Source organism: Pteropus alecto, unplaced genomic scaffold, assembly GCF_000325575.1.
Source record: "Pteropus alecto unplaced genomic scaffold, ASM32557v1 scaffold124, whole genome shotgun sequence".
Lineage (NCBI taxonomy): Eukaryota > Metazoa > Chordata > Mammalia > Chiroptera > Pteropodidae > Pteropus > Pteropus alecto.
Genome location: NW_006435779.1, coordinates 2423801 through 2441227, shown reverse-complemented (window position 1 = coordinate 2441227; position 17427 = coordinate 2423801). Strand labels below are relative to the sequence as shown.

The window sequence follows — 17427 nt, the reverse complement described above, 5'->3', positions numbered from 1 at the left end:
CAAGGAGGGGAGAGGCCAGGGCGTGCTTTCCCCAGGATAGGGCCACTGGCTAAGGTGAGGGAAGTGCAGTTGAAGCATGTCCTGCTACCTGACTCCATCCAGGCAAGTGTCAGTCTACCACTCACAGTGGGCTCGGGCTCCCCTATGATGCTATTTCCTCCAGAAGCTGACCTTGAGACAAAAATTCAGGTTCAAGTGGTTTATTTGGTGGTGATCCCAAAAAACACCAGATGGGCAATGGGGAAGTGGAACTGGAAGCAGCTTATAAGAGTAAGCATATTCACAATGTGGGCAACTGAGGCTCCATTTTGCTGGGCATCTTTCAGAAACTAGATAGAATAACCTTGTTCTTATCTCCTGGCGTGTCAGAAGGCTGGGATATTTATCCTCCAATTTTGGCCAATGGCTGAGGGCTCCTCACAGGGTCATTACTCCCCAGCACTCCAGCCTGCCCCCTCACAGGTAGAGAGGAAGCCTTCAGACAGAGAGGCCCAGGTGCTTGTCATCAGCCCTGCCAGAAAAGAACACTCAAGGAGTGTTTACCTTTCAGCCAGGTAGCCTTTGAGCCTCACCAATTTTCATAAGTCTAAGTTAGAACTTGCTCCTGTGTTATTGTTGATATTTCTCTGCTGGTCTTGACCCACATGCCAATACTACAGTTTCCACATCCAAGTTTTAGAAAGTGGCTCTTCCTAGTGATCATCTCAGCCCAGCACTACACACACACACACACACACACACACACACATGCACACGCACGCACACACTCATACATTGTAGTAGCCAGCCTAAAAGATGGCCTCTACTAATCCCCATCTCTGAGTCTTCTTCATGTTCTTGTAGAGTCCTTTCACACTGAACTGAGGCTAATCTGAGTGACCAACAACACAAGGAAGAAGTAATGATGTGTGACATCTGAAGCCTGGTCACAAAGTGTATTATGGCTTCCATTTTGGTCTCTCAGAACACTCTGTCTGGAGTAAGCTAGCCACCATACTTACCTAGCACACAGCAACCCTTGGGAGATGCCCATCATGACAGGTAACACCTGAAACCCCCTAGCCAAGCCACCCCCAGATACTTGACTCATAGACACCGTGAGAAACAAATAAATTGCTTAAGCCAATAAAGACAGGGTCATTAATAATACAATAGTCACGCATCATTAGCTAATGCGTCCTACTGTGTGCGTGCACGTACACATATGCACACGCAAATGCAGCCTACTCTCCATGCACCATAACTCTTGCATTTTTTCTTCTTCAATTCAAAACCTAAAGTAAAACACCAATTTCCAAATGACCCAACTATCTTCCCAGTTGATCTTGGGCTTAAAACAATTTCGAAGCCATTAGACTGTGTCTTCCCAGGAGTTTTGAGCAGAGAGATTTCTGTGGAAATCTTTGGATGGATCCATGGATGGACACTCTCAAGGCAAACAGAGCCTCAGGACCTTGCAGAAACTACCCACCAACTTGCAGTAATTGAGGGCTGGGTCCTCCTGTTAGTTCTTCAGAAAGCTGTCTATGAAAAGTAACTTGTGCTCAGAGTCTAGTAAAGTATGGAAACAGGTTCACACTCTCTTCCATTATCAGTAACAGATTGTCCTTGCTGGTAAATGAATTAGTCAACTAGAAGAGCTGCTCAACACTGTAAAAAGGCATGACATTCTCAGCATCAACCCCTGAAGAACACATAAAAAAGCAAAAAACCCACAGAAACAAAGTCAGTGGGTCAACTGTGTTATTTAAATGTTTTGCAAGTGTCTGCTTCTTCTTTAAAATAGAAGTGAGAGTGGCAGAATGTACTAGAAGATAATTAGATATCTTTGCATTGTTGCTTCAGCATAGTGAGTTCAAATTTCCAGGGTCTGGATGCAACAATAAAGGTGCAAAGGAACTCCTAAAAGAGACCAAAAAATAATAATAATAATTAGCTTTAAGAAAGAAAAATGTTAAAAAAAAATTAAAAATAGAGAAGCATAGCGAGTGAGAGAAGTCCCTAGGTCTCTCTGCTTGAAACAATAGCTTAATATCTGAAACTCAACAAAAACACCCAAACTACACACCAGCATGTCTGAGTGAGGCATCTGCAAATAAGAGCTACGCAGATCAGAACACCAGGAGTTGGGTGGTAAACTAAGAGAAACAAAGAAGCCGCATCTTGCAGTAGGAATATCTTGCAGGAGGAGGGGGAGGGGAGAAAGTGAGGCATGTTCCCTGAACAAACCTGCCTGAGAGAGATGCAAGCTCCACACAGCGGCAGTGTCCAGGGATCAGGGCAGAACGCAGGAAGTGAGGACGGCAGAGAAATGGGGATAGCGGAGAAGCAATAGTTGATTATTACCAGCCATGGCTGCAAAACACAAGACCGAGCCTCATATCGTCCAAGACTGTACACTGTGGAGCCCAGGGGAATCTGAGCAAACATTACCAAAACTGTCACTAACACTGACAGGGACTGAGACTGAGGGTAGCAAGTGTAACTGAATAGCTATTAAAAAAAAAAAGACATTATTAAGACTTAGACGCCACCTACTGGAAACCAACAGTCTAAAGAGAGACCTTTACATAATAAATCTCTCCAGAAAAACGACAGAATACACTTCCATTAATGTCCAGGCAGAGAAATAGTCCATTAACCACCATGAACAACCAAGGTGACAAAACAATTCAGAAAAAAAAAATCTCTAGAAAATAAGCTTAAAGACAGAAATACGTGACTTAAATGACAGAGAATTCAGAACGGTACTTCAGAAAAAATTCAGTGAGATCTAAAACAGTTCATATCAAAAATTTCAGGAATTTAAAAAACAACTAGATGAGCAGAATGAGTTCTTCAGCAAGGAGATGGAAACCCTCAAAAAGAACCAAATAGAACTTGTGGAGATGAAAAACCCATTGCAAGAGATGAAAACTGAAATAGCAAGCTAGGGAAATAGTCGACCAAATGGAGGAAAAGATCAGTGATATCGAAGACAGAAATCTAGAAATAAATAAGAAGGAAAAAGAGAGAAACCAAAGAATGAAAAACAAAAGAGAAATATGAGAACTAGCTGATATCATCAGGAGATGAACATAAGAATAATAGACCTTCTCAATTGGAGAAAAAAGAGCGGGGACTAAAAAGCATTTTCAGACAAATAGTTGACAAGAATTTTCCAAATCAAAGGAATGAGCTGGAGCTTGAAATTCAAGAATAGAACACCCAATTATCTCAACCCAAAATGCCTTCTCCAAGACACATTATATGAAAATGATCAAAAAATCAATGACGAAGAAAGAATTCCCAGGCAGCCAGGAAAAAGAAGACGGTGACCTATAAAGGAAAACCTATTAGATTATCATCAGACTTATCAGTACAAACCTTACAAGCTAGAAAGGAGCAGAATCAAATATTCTAACTACTAAATGAAGGAACTACTAGCCGAGAATAATGTATCCAGCAAAGCTCTCCTTTAGATGTGAAGGAGAAGTAAAGACCTTTCCAGACATATAAAAATTGAGGGAATTGTCCACTATGAGGCCTGCATTACAGGAAATACTGAAAGGAGTCACTCACCTAAAACAAAATGATTTTTAAAAAAATACGTAATTGAGAGTAAGGCGACTAGCAGGCAGATAGAAGCAGAGAAGTGCAACCCTTATGAAGAACAGGGTATTATAAGCTTAAACAATAAGAGATTTGCTATAGCAAGAGAGTAATGAACATTCAGCATACATAGGGACTAACTGAGACAACAATGACTGAAAAGGGGAGGATTCAAAGATCCAAATATGCAAAGGGGAATTGAGATAAGGCACAGGCAGAAGAAAATGGACAACTGTATATATACAGTAACCACATGCCAAAGATTCAGAACTGAAGTATATAACATAAAACCAAAAGGACCAGAAAGATAACCCACAAAAGCCAGCCAAAATAAACAAAGAAACAAACAAACAAAAACAGACACACAAGGACAAGGAAGCAATAGAAACACCAAGCTACCAGAAAGCAAAAGATAAAATGGCTATAAGAAGACCTCATATGTCAATTATCACCCTAAATGTAATTGGACTGAACTCACCAATAAAAAGGCACAGAGTTGCAGAATGGATCAAAAAACAAAACCCAACCATATGCTGCCTCCAGGAGAAACATCTCAGCTCCAAAGATAAATATAGACCCAAAGTGAAAGGGTGGAAAATGATATTTCGAGCAAATGACATTCAAAGAAAAGCGAGAGTAGTGATACTAATATTGAACGAAATAAACTTCAAACTAAAAATGTAAAGAAAGATACTAAGAGACACTTCATAATGATAAAGGGAATCATGCACCAAGAAGATATAACACTTATTAATATCTATGCTCCCAATCAGGGAGCTCCAAAATATGTAAAGTGATTACTAACAGGAATAAAGGAAGAAACAGACCAAAATGCTATCGTAGTAGGGGACCTAAATTCTCCACATTTGGATATGGACAGATCATTCAAATAGAAACTTAATAAGGAGAAAAATCCTTAAATGATACATTAGACCAACTGAACATAATTGACATTTTCACAGCCTTTCATCCCAGAACAGTCATTTATACATTTTTCTCTAGTGAACATGGAACTTTCTCATGGATAGACCACATACTGGGACACAAAGATAGCCTCAACTAATATAGGAGGATTGAAATCATATCAACCATATTCTCTGATCATAAAGCTTGGAAACTAGAGATCAGTTGTAAAAATAAAGTGGGAAGAATCACAAATACATTGAGATTTAAAAAACATGCTACTGAAGAATGACAGGGTCAGAGAAGAAATGAAGAGATCAAGAGATACATAGAAATGAATGATAATTATAGCACAACATATCGAAACTTTTGAGACATGGAAAAAGTGGTCATAAGAGGAAATTCATATTACTACAGGCCTATCTCCAAAAACAAGAATGAGCCCAAATAAACAACCTAACCCTACATCTTAAAAACTATAAAAGGAAGAACAAATGAAGTCTAAAGTCAGCAGAAGGAAGGAAATGATCAAAATTAGAGTAGAATAAATGATAGTGAAAAAAATAAAAAATAAATGCAACAAAGAGCTGGTTCTTTGAGAAGGTTAATAAAATTGGCAAATCCCTGGCTGGATTCACTAAAGAAAAAAGAGAAAGGACACAAATAAACAAAATCAGGGATGAAAGAGGGGAAATTAAGACTGACATCGCAGAAATACAAAGGATCATACAAGAATACTATGAAAAAGTATTTAACACCAAATTTAGCAACCTAGGAAAAATGGATAAGTACTTGGAAAGATACAACCTTCCTAGACTGAATCAAGATCTGGAAAATCTAAATAGGCCAATCAGCAGTATGGAAATTGAAACAATCATCAAAAATCTACCAAAAAGTAAAAGCCCAGGACCAGATGGCTTCACCAGTGAATTCTACCAAACATTCAAAGAATATTTAATACCTATTCTCCTCAAATTCTTCCAAAAAGTGGAAGAGGAGGTAATACTTCCCAACTCATTTTATGAGGCCAATATTACTCTGATATCAAAACCTGGTAAAGATAATACAAAAAAAAGAAAACTACAGACCAATCTCTCTCATGGAAAATGCAAAAATCCTAAATACTAGCGAACTGAATACAGCAACATATTAAAAAGATTATACACCATGATCCAGTGGGCTTCATCCCAGGGGCACAGGGATGGTTCAACATACGCAAATCAATTAACGTGATACAGCACATAAACAAATTAAAAAATAAGAATTATGTGATCATATCAATAGATGCAGAAAAAGCCTTCGACAAGATACAGCATACATTTATGATCAAAACACTTCACAATAGAAGTGTCCTACAACAGACTATTGGATGAAGAAGTTGTGGTACATATATGCAATGAAATATTACTCAGCCATAAGAAGAGAAGAAATACTGCCATTTGCAACAACGTGGATGGAACTTGAGATAATTATGCTAAGCAAATTAAGCCAGCCAGAAAAAGTTGAAACCCACATGATATCACTTATATGTGGGATATAATCCTAAAAGCAACAAACAAACAGGACAAACAAACAGAGACTCATGGTCATGGAAAATAAACTAGTGGTTACCAGATGGTGGGGGAGGAGAGAGGAGAGGAAGGAGGGAGGTATATGGGGTAAAAGGAGTCATATATGTGGTGACAGAAGGAAATGTAACTATGGGCAGTGAACACACAATGCAATATATATATATATGCCTTACTGTTGAATCGTATACTTGACACTTACTGGATTTCATTTTCCAGTGTCACCATAATTTTAAAAAAAAATTAAATTAAATTAAATTTTTTTAAATTAAATTAAAAAATAAACATGTTTCCATTTTCTGGTGTGAGCATTTGGCTTCAGGGGGCTAAGAAGTGTTCTGAGCCAGCCATGCCCACAGAGGCCCTAGAGCTGTTGACCTGGAATCTGATGGCAGATGAACCAGCCTCACTGACCAGGATAGACTCCTGCCAGTTTACTTCCCTGTGATCTGAAGTCATCATGGACTTGGCTGTGTTAGCTCTAGGAGAGCAAGGGCCGGAGCTCAAAAACTGGCTAGTCTCAGAAATCCTCACCTCCTGATTTGGTCCTCATCCAGCCACCCCCAACTTCCTTGCAGTTTATGGAGACCCCATGCTGTATGGAAAGTCCAGTGGGTCCTTCCCAGGGGAGGCAGCACAAGAAGAATAGCACAAGGTCCTGCATGTCATAAGGAGAGGGGCCAAAGTATGGACAGAGACCACCAAGAAAGCCTGCAGTCAAGGAACTGAAAGGAGTCATGGCACTCGTCCCAAGGCCTGCAGAATGAGCAGGACTTCGGGCTCATGGTATGGGGGTGAATTCTCTTGTGTCCCTCCTCTCTCTCCTAAAAATGTTATTCAATTAGAATAAAAGATAAAGCAAGTATATCTCCATTATATCAATGGAAACATGAATGACAGCATCAAGTAGAATTGAAGTTGTATAAAATGCAAAGACTAAGGGATCAATTTGAGGGAGAAAAGAGGACCAAGCTACCAGCAAATCAGACAGGCCACTGAAGGACTGAGGCCAGGCTGGAGGTGCATCCAGCCCAGACGGTCATTCAGGATGGACTGAGTTGGTTTGTGGCAGTGGTGGGGAGGGAAGAGATTGGGCTTATCAGAGAGTTAACTAACTGCTTAACTTCCGGATCAGTCAAGGTAAACAATCGTGCAACAGAGGAATTGAAAACTTCATTATCAAGATCAATCCTAGAGGACATTTTAGCAATGTATATTAAAAACTTTTAAAAGGTGAAAAAATATTGAATAAGTAATTCAACTTGTGGGGATTTTGCCTATAAGGAAACAATAATCAGATATATATACAAATAGAAATAAAGAAGAATATTCATTAAAACACTGTTCATAATAGCTAAAAATTAGAAAAACTTAATTTTCAGAAATTAACTAAATAATATGTGGAAACATTAAGTAAAAACAAATAGTTTCATTATATGATGCTTTCAAGTAATTTTAGAGTTTTAGAAATCCTTAGAGTTTATTATTAAATGAAAATCTAGATTATAAAACGGTATACAGTATGGTTTTCAACTACGCAAAAATGCAAACATAATATAAAATATAGAAAAAATAGAATGCATAACAATATATTGACAGTGGTAAACTTTACATAACAGTATTTATAGTTGGTTTTAAACAACAATACTTTTGAAAATTCCAAATTTTCTGCATTAAATAAATCAGGCCAATAACTATTTAAAATAACACAAAGTTTTAAAATTTATTTTTTAAGGTGCCTAGATGTTTACTTTTTTCTCCTCTGTAAACCTCAATACGTAATTAAAGGAAACAGGTAAGCTAAAATCTTTAGGAGCTCTATGAAACAGGAAAGGATCCCATGCAAAAGCAAAGACAAGGAGGAATCTTGCATGATCAGTGGATGCAAGCAAGGTGATGGAAGTCTGTTGATTGACACGTACTTAATATATGGAATGAGAGCACAAGAGGAAACCAAGAAAGTGAACTACCTCCAAACCCCATAAAATTTAAAGTCGTTCTTGACTTTCCTCCTCTCATACTCCATGTTCAATACTTCAGCAAATTCTGACCAAGCCTTTCACAGACATCCAGAACAGAGAGCCTCCACCATCTTAATCAACATCATCTCTCATCTGGTCTATTGGAATAGACTCCTAATAGACTCTTACTGATCTCACTGTTTCTACTCCTGCCCTTAGGCCGGACTCACTCCATTTGTTCTTCCAGGTCTACACTCCTCTTGTCTTTACTCAACATGTCTTAAAAAACTGACAACCTCTATGGGCTGCGCCAATGGGTGTCCTTGCCCCCTGACCTCTATGGTCTGTGCAGTGGGCATTCTTTGGTTTCCAGTTGGGTTTGGCCAAGGGGATAGAGGCAGGAAAGTGAGAGGCATGAGGAGAATGAGTTGAGGGTTTACAGTGTGTTGGCTGTATTTCTCCACCTGAGGCCATGGCTCCTAACAGAAGACTCCTGATTACTCTAGAGAAAAGGATATTAAAATTCCAGTCCTAAAAGTGAAAATCTGGATGTTCACTAGGAATATTAAAACATCTCAATCTTACTAGAAATCAAGGAGATATACAAAGTTAAATGATGAAATAATATTTCACATACATCAGACTGGAAAAAATTTAAGACTCATAACACCAAGTGTTGGCAAAGCTGAGGAGAAATGAACAATAGCACACACCACTGATGGAAAATATGCTGATCAACCACTTTGGAGAGTAAAATTGAAGTTATGCATCATGTGTGGCCCACCACACTAAAGTTGAAGTTTCGTGTACTCCACAATATGGAAGTCCCACTCCCAAAAACATCCTTGGGGAGAGTCAACATGCACCATGACTTTCACTGTAGCATTGTTAAGATTTTAAAACAACCAAAAGTTTCCAAAATAAGGAAATGGTTAAATATAATGTAATATAGTCATATAAGAGCTCAATATACGGTAATAAAAACTATTTTTAGCCTATTTCTATATATATCAACTGGCCCAAAAAGTCCTTTGGCATAAATAAATAAATAATAGCAGAATACCAATATGAATAAATCTCAAAACATATTGTTGAGTGAAAATTAAAAACAAAACAAGAGAAATTTTCAAAATTTATGCACATTTTGAAAACCACACAAAACTCTATAGATATAGATAAAATCTTTTTTAAATGGATAGGAACTCTACTTACCAATTTTAGGAGGATGGTTATACACTTTTCTTAGTACCTACCAGAATTTTTGAAATGTTATTAACTTGAAAACAATTTCTAATGATTTATGACCAGTGTCCATTCTCTAGATGTAGCCATTCACTTGCATTTTAGTGTCCTACTGTGGTGCCTACTATTCATTAGAATATGAAGTATTTTTTATTTGAACATGTCTGGGTAATTTTCGGCAATCTCTAATCTGACATTATCAATGCTTAGCCATGTCTTGTGCCAGCCTTAGGTATATATTAAATAGGTGAAAAATAGACAGGCGCAGATAGATGAGAGAAAGAGAGAGAGAGAGAGAGAGAGAGAGAGAGAGAGAGAGAGAGAGAGAGAGAGAGAGAAAATCTGCAACATCATTTATGAAAGAGAAAAATTGGAAAGAACTTCTATGAAAAGATCACCAGGACAAATTTAAAAAGGTGAAAAGGGAAGTTACATCAAAATACACATAATATATCAGCAGTTGTTAAAACAGGAAGAAGAAAGACTGTATCCATTTATACAAATTTGTAGTAAGATTATCTTGAAGATATCTACACAGTTGATCCCAGTAGTTACTCCTAGGAAAGGGACAGCAGAATTGGGGGATCCTCAAGGGTGCCCAGAGGTGCATGCCATTACCTCTATCACATATTTTTATGAGAATATATTTTTAGAAAATATTTATGTTTACTTAAAAAAATTAAATTTAAATCCAAAATGTCTCTGTTAAGCCAATATGATAAGGGTAAGGAAATTTCTTACTGAGGCTGAGAGACGAACTGACCCATTTGTGACAGTGCCCATCTGGACATGTGTCCTGGTAACACCCAGCCCAAGCTGGGATTGCTCCTCATTTGTGGCATGAAGAAATAGAAGACTGAACATATAAGATTATAGTGGGCATGAGAAGTCACTGGGGTAGGAGTCTTGAGACTGTCCCCAAACTTTCAGGTCTTCCATACAGCAGCTGGACTACAGGAATCAGCCAAGGAAAGTTCCTTCTGACATTACCAGCTGCAAAACAATCACAAGCCTGAAGAGTTAGTCACACTATGCTCTCTACTGGGTAAGTACTCTCCAGTAGGTGGTACCTGGGGCAGATGGTCCACCAAGATATTAACCATCAATTCCTCTCCTGCAAGTATATTCATGATATCTTGCCCATTGAGAGAGGAGTCTATGCTCTCCTCTTGAATTTGGGCTGATCTTGTGACCTGCTTTGACCAAAAGAATGTGGTAAGAGGGACATTCTGGGAACTTCCAAGTTAAGGCTTGAGGAGAACTGTTAGCATCTTCTGCTTCCTCCTCCTAGAAATGTAACTTTCTTGGTACCACCATGTTGTGAGGAAGACCAAGTGTAGGATGATCAATTTGTCTCAATTTTTTCAGGATTTCATTTAGTTTAGCACTGACAGTCCCACATCCTAGGAAATTTTTTTGTCCTGAATAAATCAGAGTAACTGGTCACCGTGCCAGTTTGCCCTGAGCAGAGTGAGACAGATGGTAGCCAGCCTCCTAATGTTTCAGCTGTCCCAGCTGAGGCACCAGACATGAAAGCAGAGCAATCATCTGGAACATTCCTGCCCCAGCACACACCACAAGGGACAGATTGAAGAATACTTAGAAATAATGACTCGGTGTTGCTTTAAGCTGCTAAGTGTGTGTGGTGGGGCAGCAGGGGAGGTCACAAATTGATTATAAAAACAGTGATCTATGTCTAGAACCTGGCCATACTCAGTCCCGAATATAATCAGAATGTGGTTTAAAAAGGGAACTCAAAATTCAAAGCAGAGTCGATTCTATCAGTTTACTCTGCTTAGAACACAAACTTAACCATGGCCATCACTTCTCCCTGTCTCAGCCACATACCTTTTGCATTTTCGGATTCTTTTGTAATAAGCAGTTTTCATTCTCTCCTGAAATTTTCTTGCACATTGTTCGGGCAATTTTGACTTCAAGAAAGTAGTCCAAACTATCTGTGACCTGTCAATGAGTAATATAAAAATTAAATATCATAAAAGCATTCATAGTCAACTCTGATAAATAAATGTCATTGACTGCTTAGGGTTAATGACCTTCTCTCTTAAAGTTTCCTTGCCAGAAGTTTTGGAGTAATTGGAGAAGTGGTTCTTACTTCGATATCTCTCTCTGTCTCTGTTTCTCTGTCTGTTTCTCATGGCATTTAATTTTAAAGTAATGACAACTGTCCCCAAGATAAAGCAAGAAAACTATTATCCATAGAAATTTTTCTGGGAAAGCTAATGGTTTGCTTATTGGAGCTTGGAAAGTAAATAGCAGAGGTTATAGCACCTTCATATTTAGTCAATAGATATTAAGTGAAGAAAAGACATCCCTGAACTGAAATCTGCTTAGAGTATATTGCTTCTCTCTAAAGATTTCCATGCTTTGGTAATTTTACCAATACAGACCTTATTTCATGTGCTACACTCTCCAAAATCCCTGACTTCCAGGGTATCCTCCTCACCTGTGCAGAGCCCACTATCACCTTTCTATTCAGGACTGCCTTGTGGGGACACGGAGCCTCACAATGGCAAATGTAGACTTTTATTATTAAAAAATTAAGAAGAAAACAAATTTTACAAGACTTAGGGGAGAGAATATATGAAAGAGAATGGCTAAGTTAAACACAATAACTGCCCCCTGGGGAAAAAAAAAGAGATGATTCAGAAAATATAGTAAACATTTTTAGAAATTCTAGGTAAGTTGCCTGGGCATTGAACAAAATGAGTGTGGTAGGCAGAATTCTAAATGTGATTTCATGACTACCTTGAAGTTTCTCAGCTATGCCTGTTAGTGTATAGAAAATGTCTGGAAGGACAGAGCAAACCTGCTTATGGTGGTGCTCTCAGGAATGATGAATCAGGTTGGAAATGCAATAAATAATGTTCACTTTCATTTTAACTAGACAACTTCCAAACATATATACTCCGAGAACTTTTTTAAAACTGGATGTCAAGTTTCTCAACCTCAGCATCATTGACATTCGGGACTGGATCACTCTCTGTGGGGGGCTTCCTGTGCACTGTAATGTGTTTAGCAGTATCCCTGGCCTCCACTCACAAGATGTAAGTAGCTGGCCCTCAAGTTGTGATGACCAGGTATTGCTAAAACTCCCCTGCCAAGCAAAATCCACAAGCTGAAAACTACTGCTTTATATTTGAGGAGTATGTCCTTAAATTCCACATACAAGTGAAATCATATAGTGTTTATCTTTCTCTGTCTGACTTAAATATCTTCTAAGTCCATCAAAACAATATCTTTTTTCATCCCCTTCCTTTTCATATGTAGGGGTCTTGTTTTCTTATCCTTTCAGCCACTCTATCTTTTGGTTGGAGCATTAATTCTTTTCCATTTGAGGTACTTGTTGATAGGGATGTAGTTGTTACCATTCTTTATTCCTGTTTTTGATATATGGGTTTTCTTCTTAAAGAAGTCCCATCAACATTTCCTGTAATTCTGGCTTGCTCGTGATAAATTTCTTTAGCTTATTTTTGTCTGGGAAGCTCTTTTTCTGTCCTTCTACTCTAAATGATAGTCTTGCTGGATAAATTATTCTTGGTTATAGATCCTGTGTCTTTATCCTGTCGAATATTTTTTGTCAAGCCCTTCTGCCTGCATAGTATTTTTTGAGAAATCAGCTGCCAGACTTATGGGTGTTCCCTTATAAGTAACTATCTGTTTTTCTCTTGCTGCTTTTAATATTCTTTCTTTGTATTTAACCTTTGACATTTTAATTACGATGTGTCTTGGTGTGAGCCTCTTTGGATCCCTGATTTTTGGAATTCTCTGAGCTTCCTGGGATTTCCTTCCCCGGATTAGAGAAGTTTTCCATTATTATTTCTTCAAACATCTGTTCAACATCTTGATTTTCTTCAGTTACACCAATCAGATGGATATGTGGATCCTTAATAGTGTCCCATATTCTCCTTAAATTATTTTTATAGTCTTAGCATCTTATCTCTTGCTGTTCTGATTGTGTCCTTGGCTTTCCCGTCCTCTAGATAAGGCTTTTGATCCTCTTCTTTACTTATTTCGTTTATTCCTTTGTTTATTCCATTTAATATACTTCTCATCTCAAATAATGTGTTCTTCATTTCAGACTGGTTCCCTTTTATAATTTCCATTTCCATTTTTATGTTTTTTATCTCTCTGTTGAAGTTCTCTACACTTCCCAAAAATTAATTGAGCATCTTTATTACCAGTGTTTTGAACTCTGCATCTGTTAGATTACTTGACTGCATTATATCTGGATCTCTGTTCTGTCCTCTCATATGGCTTTTGCTTCTTTGTCTTCCCATTTTGGCTGTCTTTCTGTGTCTCTTTCTATGTACTAAACAAAGCTCCTGTCTCCCGGTCTTATTAGTCCAGGTTTGGGAAGTAGGCGTCCAGTGGCACAGTCCTGAGAGGGGTTCAGCTTCAGGCCAAATTTAGCCCTAGTCTCTATCCCTCCAATGTCACCTGTTAAGATTCAGCAAGCAATCCACAGATGTTGTGCTTATAGTTGTCTCAAAAGTCCACACTAGAAACTGAGGCCAGCTGCCTCCAGTGTGAGTCTAGGCGCTGCTCAGCAAGGAGCACCTGATTCATTGAGGATGTGGCTTGGGTGGGGCCCTGAATTGGGGTAGGGGTGCTTTCAGAGAATCTTCTGGGAAGAGTGACCTCTGTTATCCTGTTTGATGATATCATAGCTATGGTGGTGCTGTGTCCAGCGCACTGGTAGGAGGAAGGGCTCTACGGTGAACAATGGTTACTGCTGGCACTTCTGTACCAAGCGAGTCTCCCCTAAGCCCTCACTCCAACAATCTGTAAGTCCCAGGTGCCCCCTGCGTGCAGCCAGATTGGCACTAGTGCTCAGAGTGAGCAGGTCCGTCATCGTGAAAATACGCTTGCAGACACGGTCCTTTTAAGAGGCTTCTGCCACTTCCAATGCTGCAGCCTCCATCTATCTCACTCAGCTGCTCAAGACCAGGCAGCTCCACATCCTCATCCCATCTTACCTTCTGCTGTTGCAGAGTGATTTCTTGGATTTCTTGGATTTCTCCCTAGTTGTATGGCTTATTCATCCCAGCTGATTTTTCCTTGCTGCTGCTCCTTGCTTCTGTCACAATTTTGATTTGGTCGCCAGAGGGATGAACAGAGCCTCTAACATTTATGCCACCTTTTTTCTCCTGCCATGACATTGATATTTTTAAGTGGACTTAATGGAATGCTCCATGATAGGGATTTGTCAAATTTTCCTCATGACTACATTCAGGGTATGCCTTTTGAGCAAGAATAACATAAACAGGTTATGTTGTGTCCTTTCAGTGACATCACGTCAGGGGCTCATGATGTCAATCTGTCCAAGTGTTGGTGCATTTGGTGAGCAAGGCATTCACCAGAGAGTGTATCTTTCCCCATTATAACTAATTAAGTAATCTATGCAGAAATTTGTTCCCAGAACTCTCTCAACCAATGATTATAGAATTCATTAATGATCTTTGCCTGAATTAATTATTACCATGGTGTTTGCAAAAGGTGATTTTCTAGTTACATAGTCTTTTATATCTATGGTAGGCATTTTTCTATAAAGAAGAGCCTTTCCTTCTCTGCCTCGGTGCCCTTTTCCAGTAAAAGCTAAACTTGTAGTTTTTGTTTCTGTTTTTTGTTGTCAACTGTGTAATAATTCCTCCCTGTCGTTACTCATTTTGATGCTATTAGTCCAAATTTTCCCAAACTTGGCCTCTTCAAGAGCCCTTCTGGGCTTTTTCCTATGCTTTGTGATGTAACTATATCAATTTTAAATAATTTTAATGGGTGTTTTATATTTCATTTGAGAATAAAGAATAAAGTACAATTAATTTTTCTCAAAAAAATAAACTAAAATAAAACTAATATGTTTGGGCTAAAAGCATGTCTGAGTTACTTTCCAATCCCTGGTCTCAGTAGCCATTTATGGATAACAGCCCCATCATAACCACAGACATGTAGAGAAACAACAAGGAGCAAATGCTCACTGACCTGCTCCTGGGACTTTAGAACTTTCACCACCTTGAAGATGTACTTGTCTTTGCTGATCTTGTTATACTCTTTCATGGCGAACCACAGTGCCTGTTGCACATAAACATAGGTTTCCGGGATGTCTTGGAATTTTCTCACCACCTTTGGTGAGCCCCAGGCATGGACACCTTTGGACACGAGGACAACAGCAGCCACTAGGAGCAGCAGGCTTGGGCAGAATCTGGCCATGGCACCTCAGCCAAGGGAGCACAGACTGAATTCCTCCCCTGCTTCCTGGGCTGTGGTTGGGGTGGACTAGGCTGGTCCTAATGCCTCTGCTCCCCAGCTCCTCCTGGCACTGCTATGGGTGAAAAGGAGAGAACTGTTACCTTTGTTGTGGGTTTCTCTTTCTCCTTCCCCAAAGAGAAGCCACGTGAGAAATCTGCAGTCACAATTTAGCCTATTTTGGCATCTTAGCTGTTTCCTTTCTGGAAGGATGCATATCTCCATGTACTCATACATGCGAGTGCACGTGCACATGTGCGTGCTTGCGCGCGCGCGCGCGCACAGACACACACACACACACACACACACAACACACACACACACAACCTTTTCTTTCCTGCAAGATGACCTTTGTTGCCCTGTCTACAAGATCCCTGTGTATCCAGTGAAGGTGCCTATCTGTATCAGGTCTGTGCGCACAAACGGGCACAAGGACCTGCACCAGACACGCTGCCACAGGGAGAATGTGGGTCTCAAAACTCCTCTTATTTGTTTCCTTTCCAGAGACATATATAAAAGTCTTCATACAGGCCTCAAAACTGCTCCCTGCATCTCCCCTCTTTCTAGTCAGGCTCATTAGTAATCACACTGGGACGTATTTATTATTAGTGAGTCTTGCCAGGCCCTGTAATAAGAACAGCACATGTTTTATTTCATTTAATCATTGCCATTCCCGTGGGACCTTTTATACTAAAGAAAATGTAACTCAAAAAGAAGTCAAGCCTTGACTTGGCCTCTTGACTGAGTGGGAGCTTTACCTTGCTGCCTGCCCTGACTCAATCCTGACTCAAACCTGACACACATGTGTGTGCAGATCACAGTTTCTAATGTGCATTTGCTTTTGAGGAGATTCTACTATAGAAGATGAATCAGGATGTAGTTCATAAGACAGGCAAAACAGCTAAGATTTGTTAAGTGTAGACGATGACTAAGACTGACAGACAGGCAGAATCCAGTTGTGTACATTACAGAGCAGTGGTAAGTACTGCACGCCTAAGTTGAACACAGAAGGTGATCCTGATATCCAACAGACACTAAATGCACAAGAAATTCGCACATTTGGCCGCCCACTGGTGATGCCATTCTGGCCCCATGTGTTCTCTCCCAGAAAATTTAAACCAAATCTCAGGCTGTGCAGGAGGTCACCCAGCGTGGCCAGCTATGCCAGGCAGACTTGACCTTTTGGATCACATTGCTCAAACCTCCACCGTGGCTCTCGTAACCCCCATCAGTAGGAGACTGATACAGCAGAGAACATGGTTAGCCCATGGTCCACCTCTGCCCCACTTGCCCTGTGTATTAAGCATGTTAACCTGCTCCTTCTCACTGCCTTGCTTCTTGCTCAGTAGTTTACATTGATACACACGTGATTCGAGCAGCAAACTTCGGCCTGTGGGCCTTTCTGTTTTGTGATCTCTGGAATAAGTTACACTATTGGAAGCCACTCAGCACAACTATACTCTAGACCCACCTCAGAACCAAGCTCTTCACCGAGTTCCTCCTTGCTGAGCCTTAAGCTGGCTGTCCTGGACCACAGGTAGTATCTTTCTCCTTCCTGAGAACTTGAGCGCTGACCAGCTCTTACCTCATGGGCCACGCTCTGTCCCCAGCATGCTCACTTCATGCCCTGTGCCTGATCGACGTGTCAGTGGGGCCTGAGATCAGGGCTGCCTCTGCCCTCTCTGGCAGTACTCCTGGCCAAGTGGTCACACCTATGGCCCTTTTGTGAGGTAAGCCCAGCCTTTCTGATGACACTCAAGTGAGTGACATCTCTGACAAGAGTCTCTCAGTCCTCAGTTCACAGGCTCACCAAGAACCACCAATGTGTGCCCCTAGTGCAGAAGTCTTCACTCTCGTTCAGTGCCTCTTGACTTTCTAAATTTCTGAGTTTTGGACTA

The 17427-nt window shown here is 39.9% G+C and overlaps 1 protein-coding gene across 1 annotated transcript; it reads right to left on the bottom strand.

The window, feature by feature from the left end:
* Positions 1-1818: 1818 nt before the first annotated feature.
* Positions 1819-15493, bottom strand: LOC102898251 (cystatin-13). Its single transcript, XM_006911451.1, has 3 exons — positions 15266-15493; positions 11114-11227; positions 1819-1902 (listed from the first exon to the last, which is right to left on the bottom strand). The coding sequence occupies exons 1-3, from the start codon at positions 15491-15493 to the stop codon at positions 1819-1821; spliced, it is 426 nt and encodes a 141-aa protein (XP_006911513.1).
* Positions 15494-17427: the final 1934 nt, after the last annotated feature.

What these genes read in the sequence shown, in the direction of transcription:
- LOC102898251 (XM_006911451.1), bottom strand. Translation starts at nt 15,493, where the DNA reads ATGGCCAGATTCTGCCCAAGCCTGCTGCTCCTAGTGGCTGCTGTTGTC. An exon ending in TTCTAAAGTCCCAGGAGCAG is followed by an intron (nt 11,228 to 15,265) that starts GTCAGTGAGCAT and finishes ACTCATTGACAG; the next exon opens with GTCACAGATAGTTTGGACTA. An exon ending in AGAATCCGAAAATGCAAAAG is followed by an intron (nt 1,903 to 11,113) that starts GTATGTGGCTGA and finishes GGTCTCTTTTAG; the next exon opens with GAGTTCCTTTGCACCTTTAT.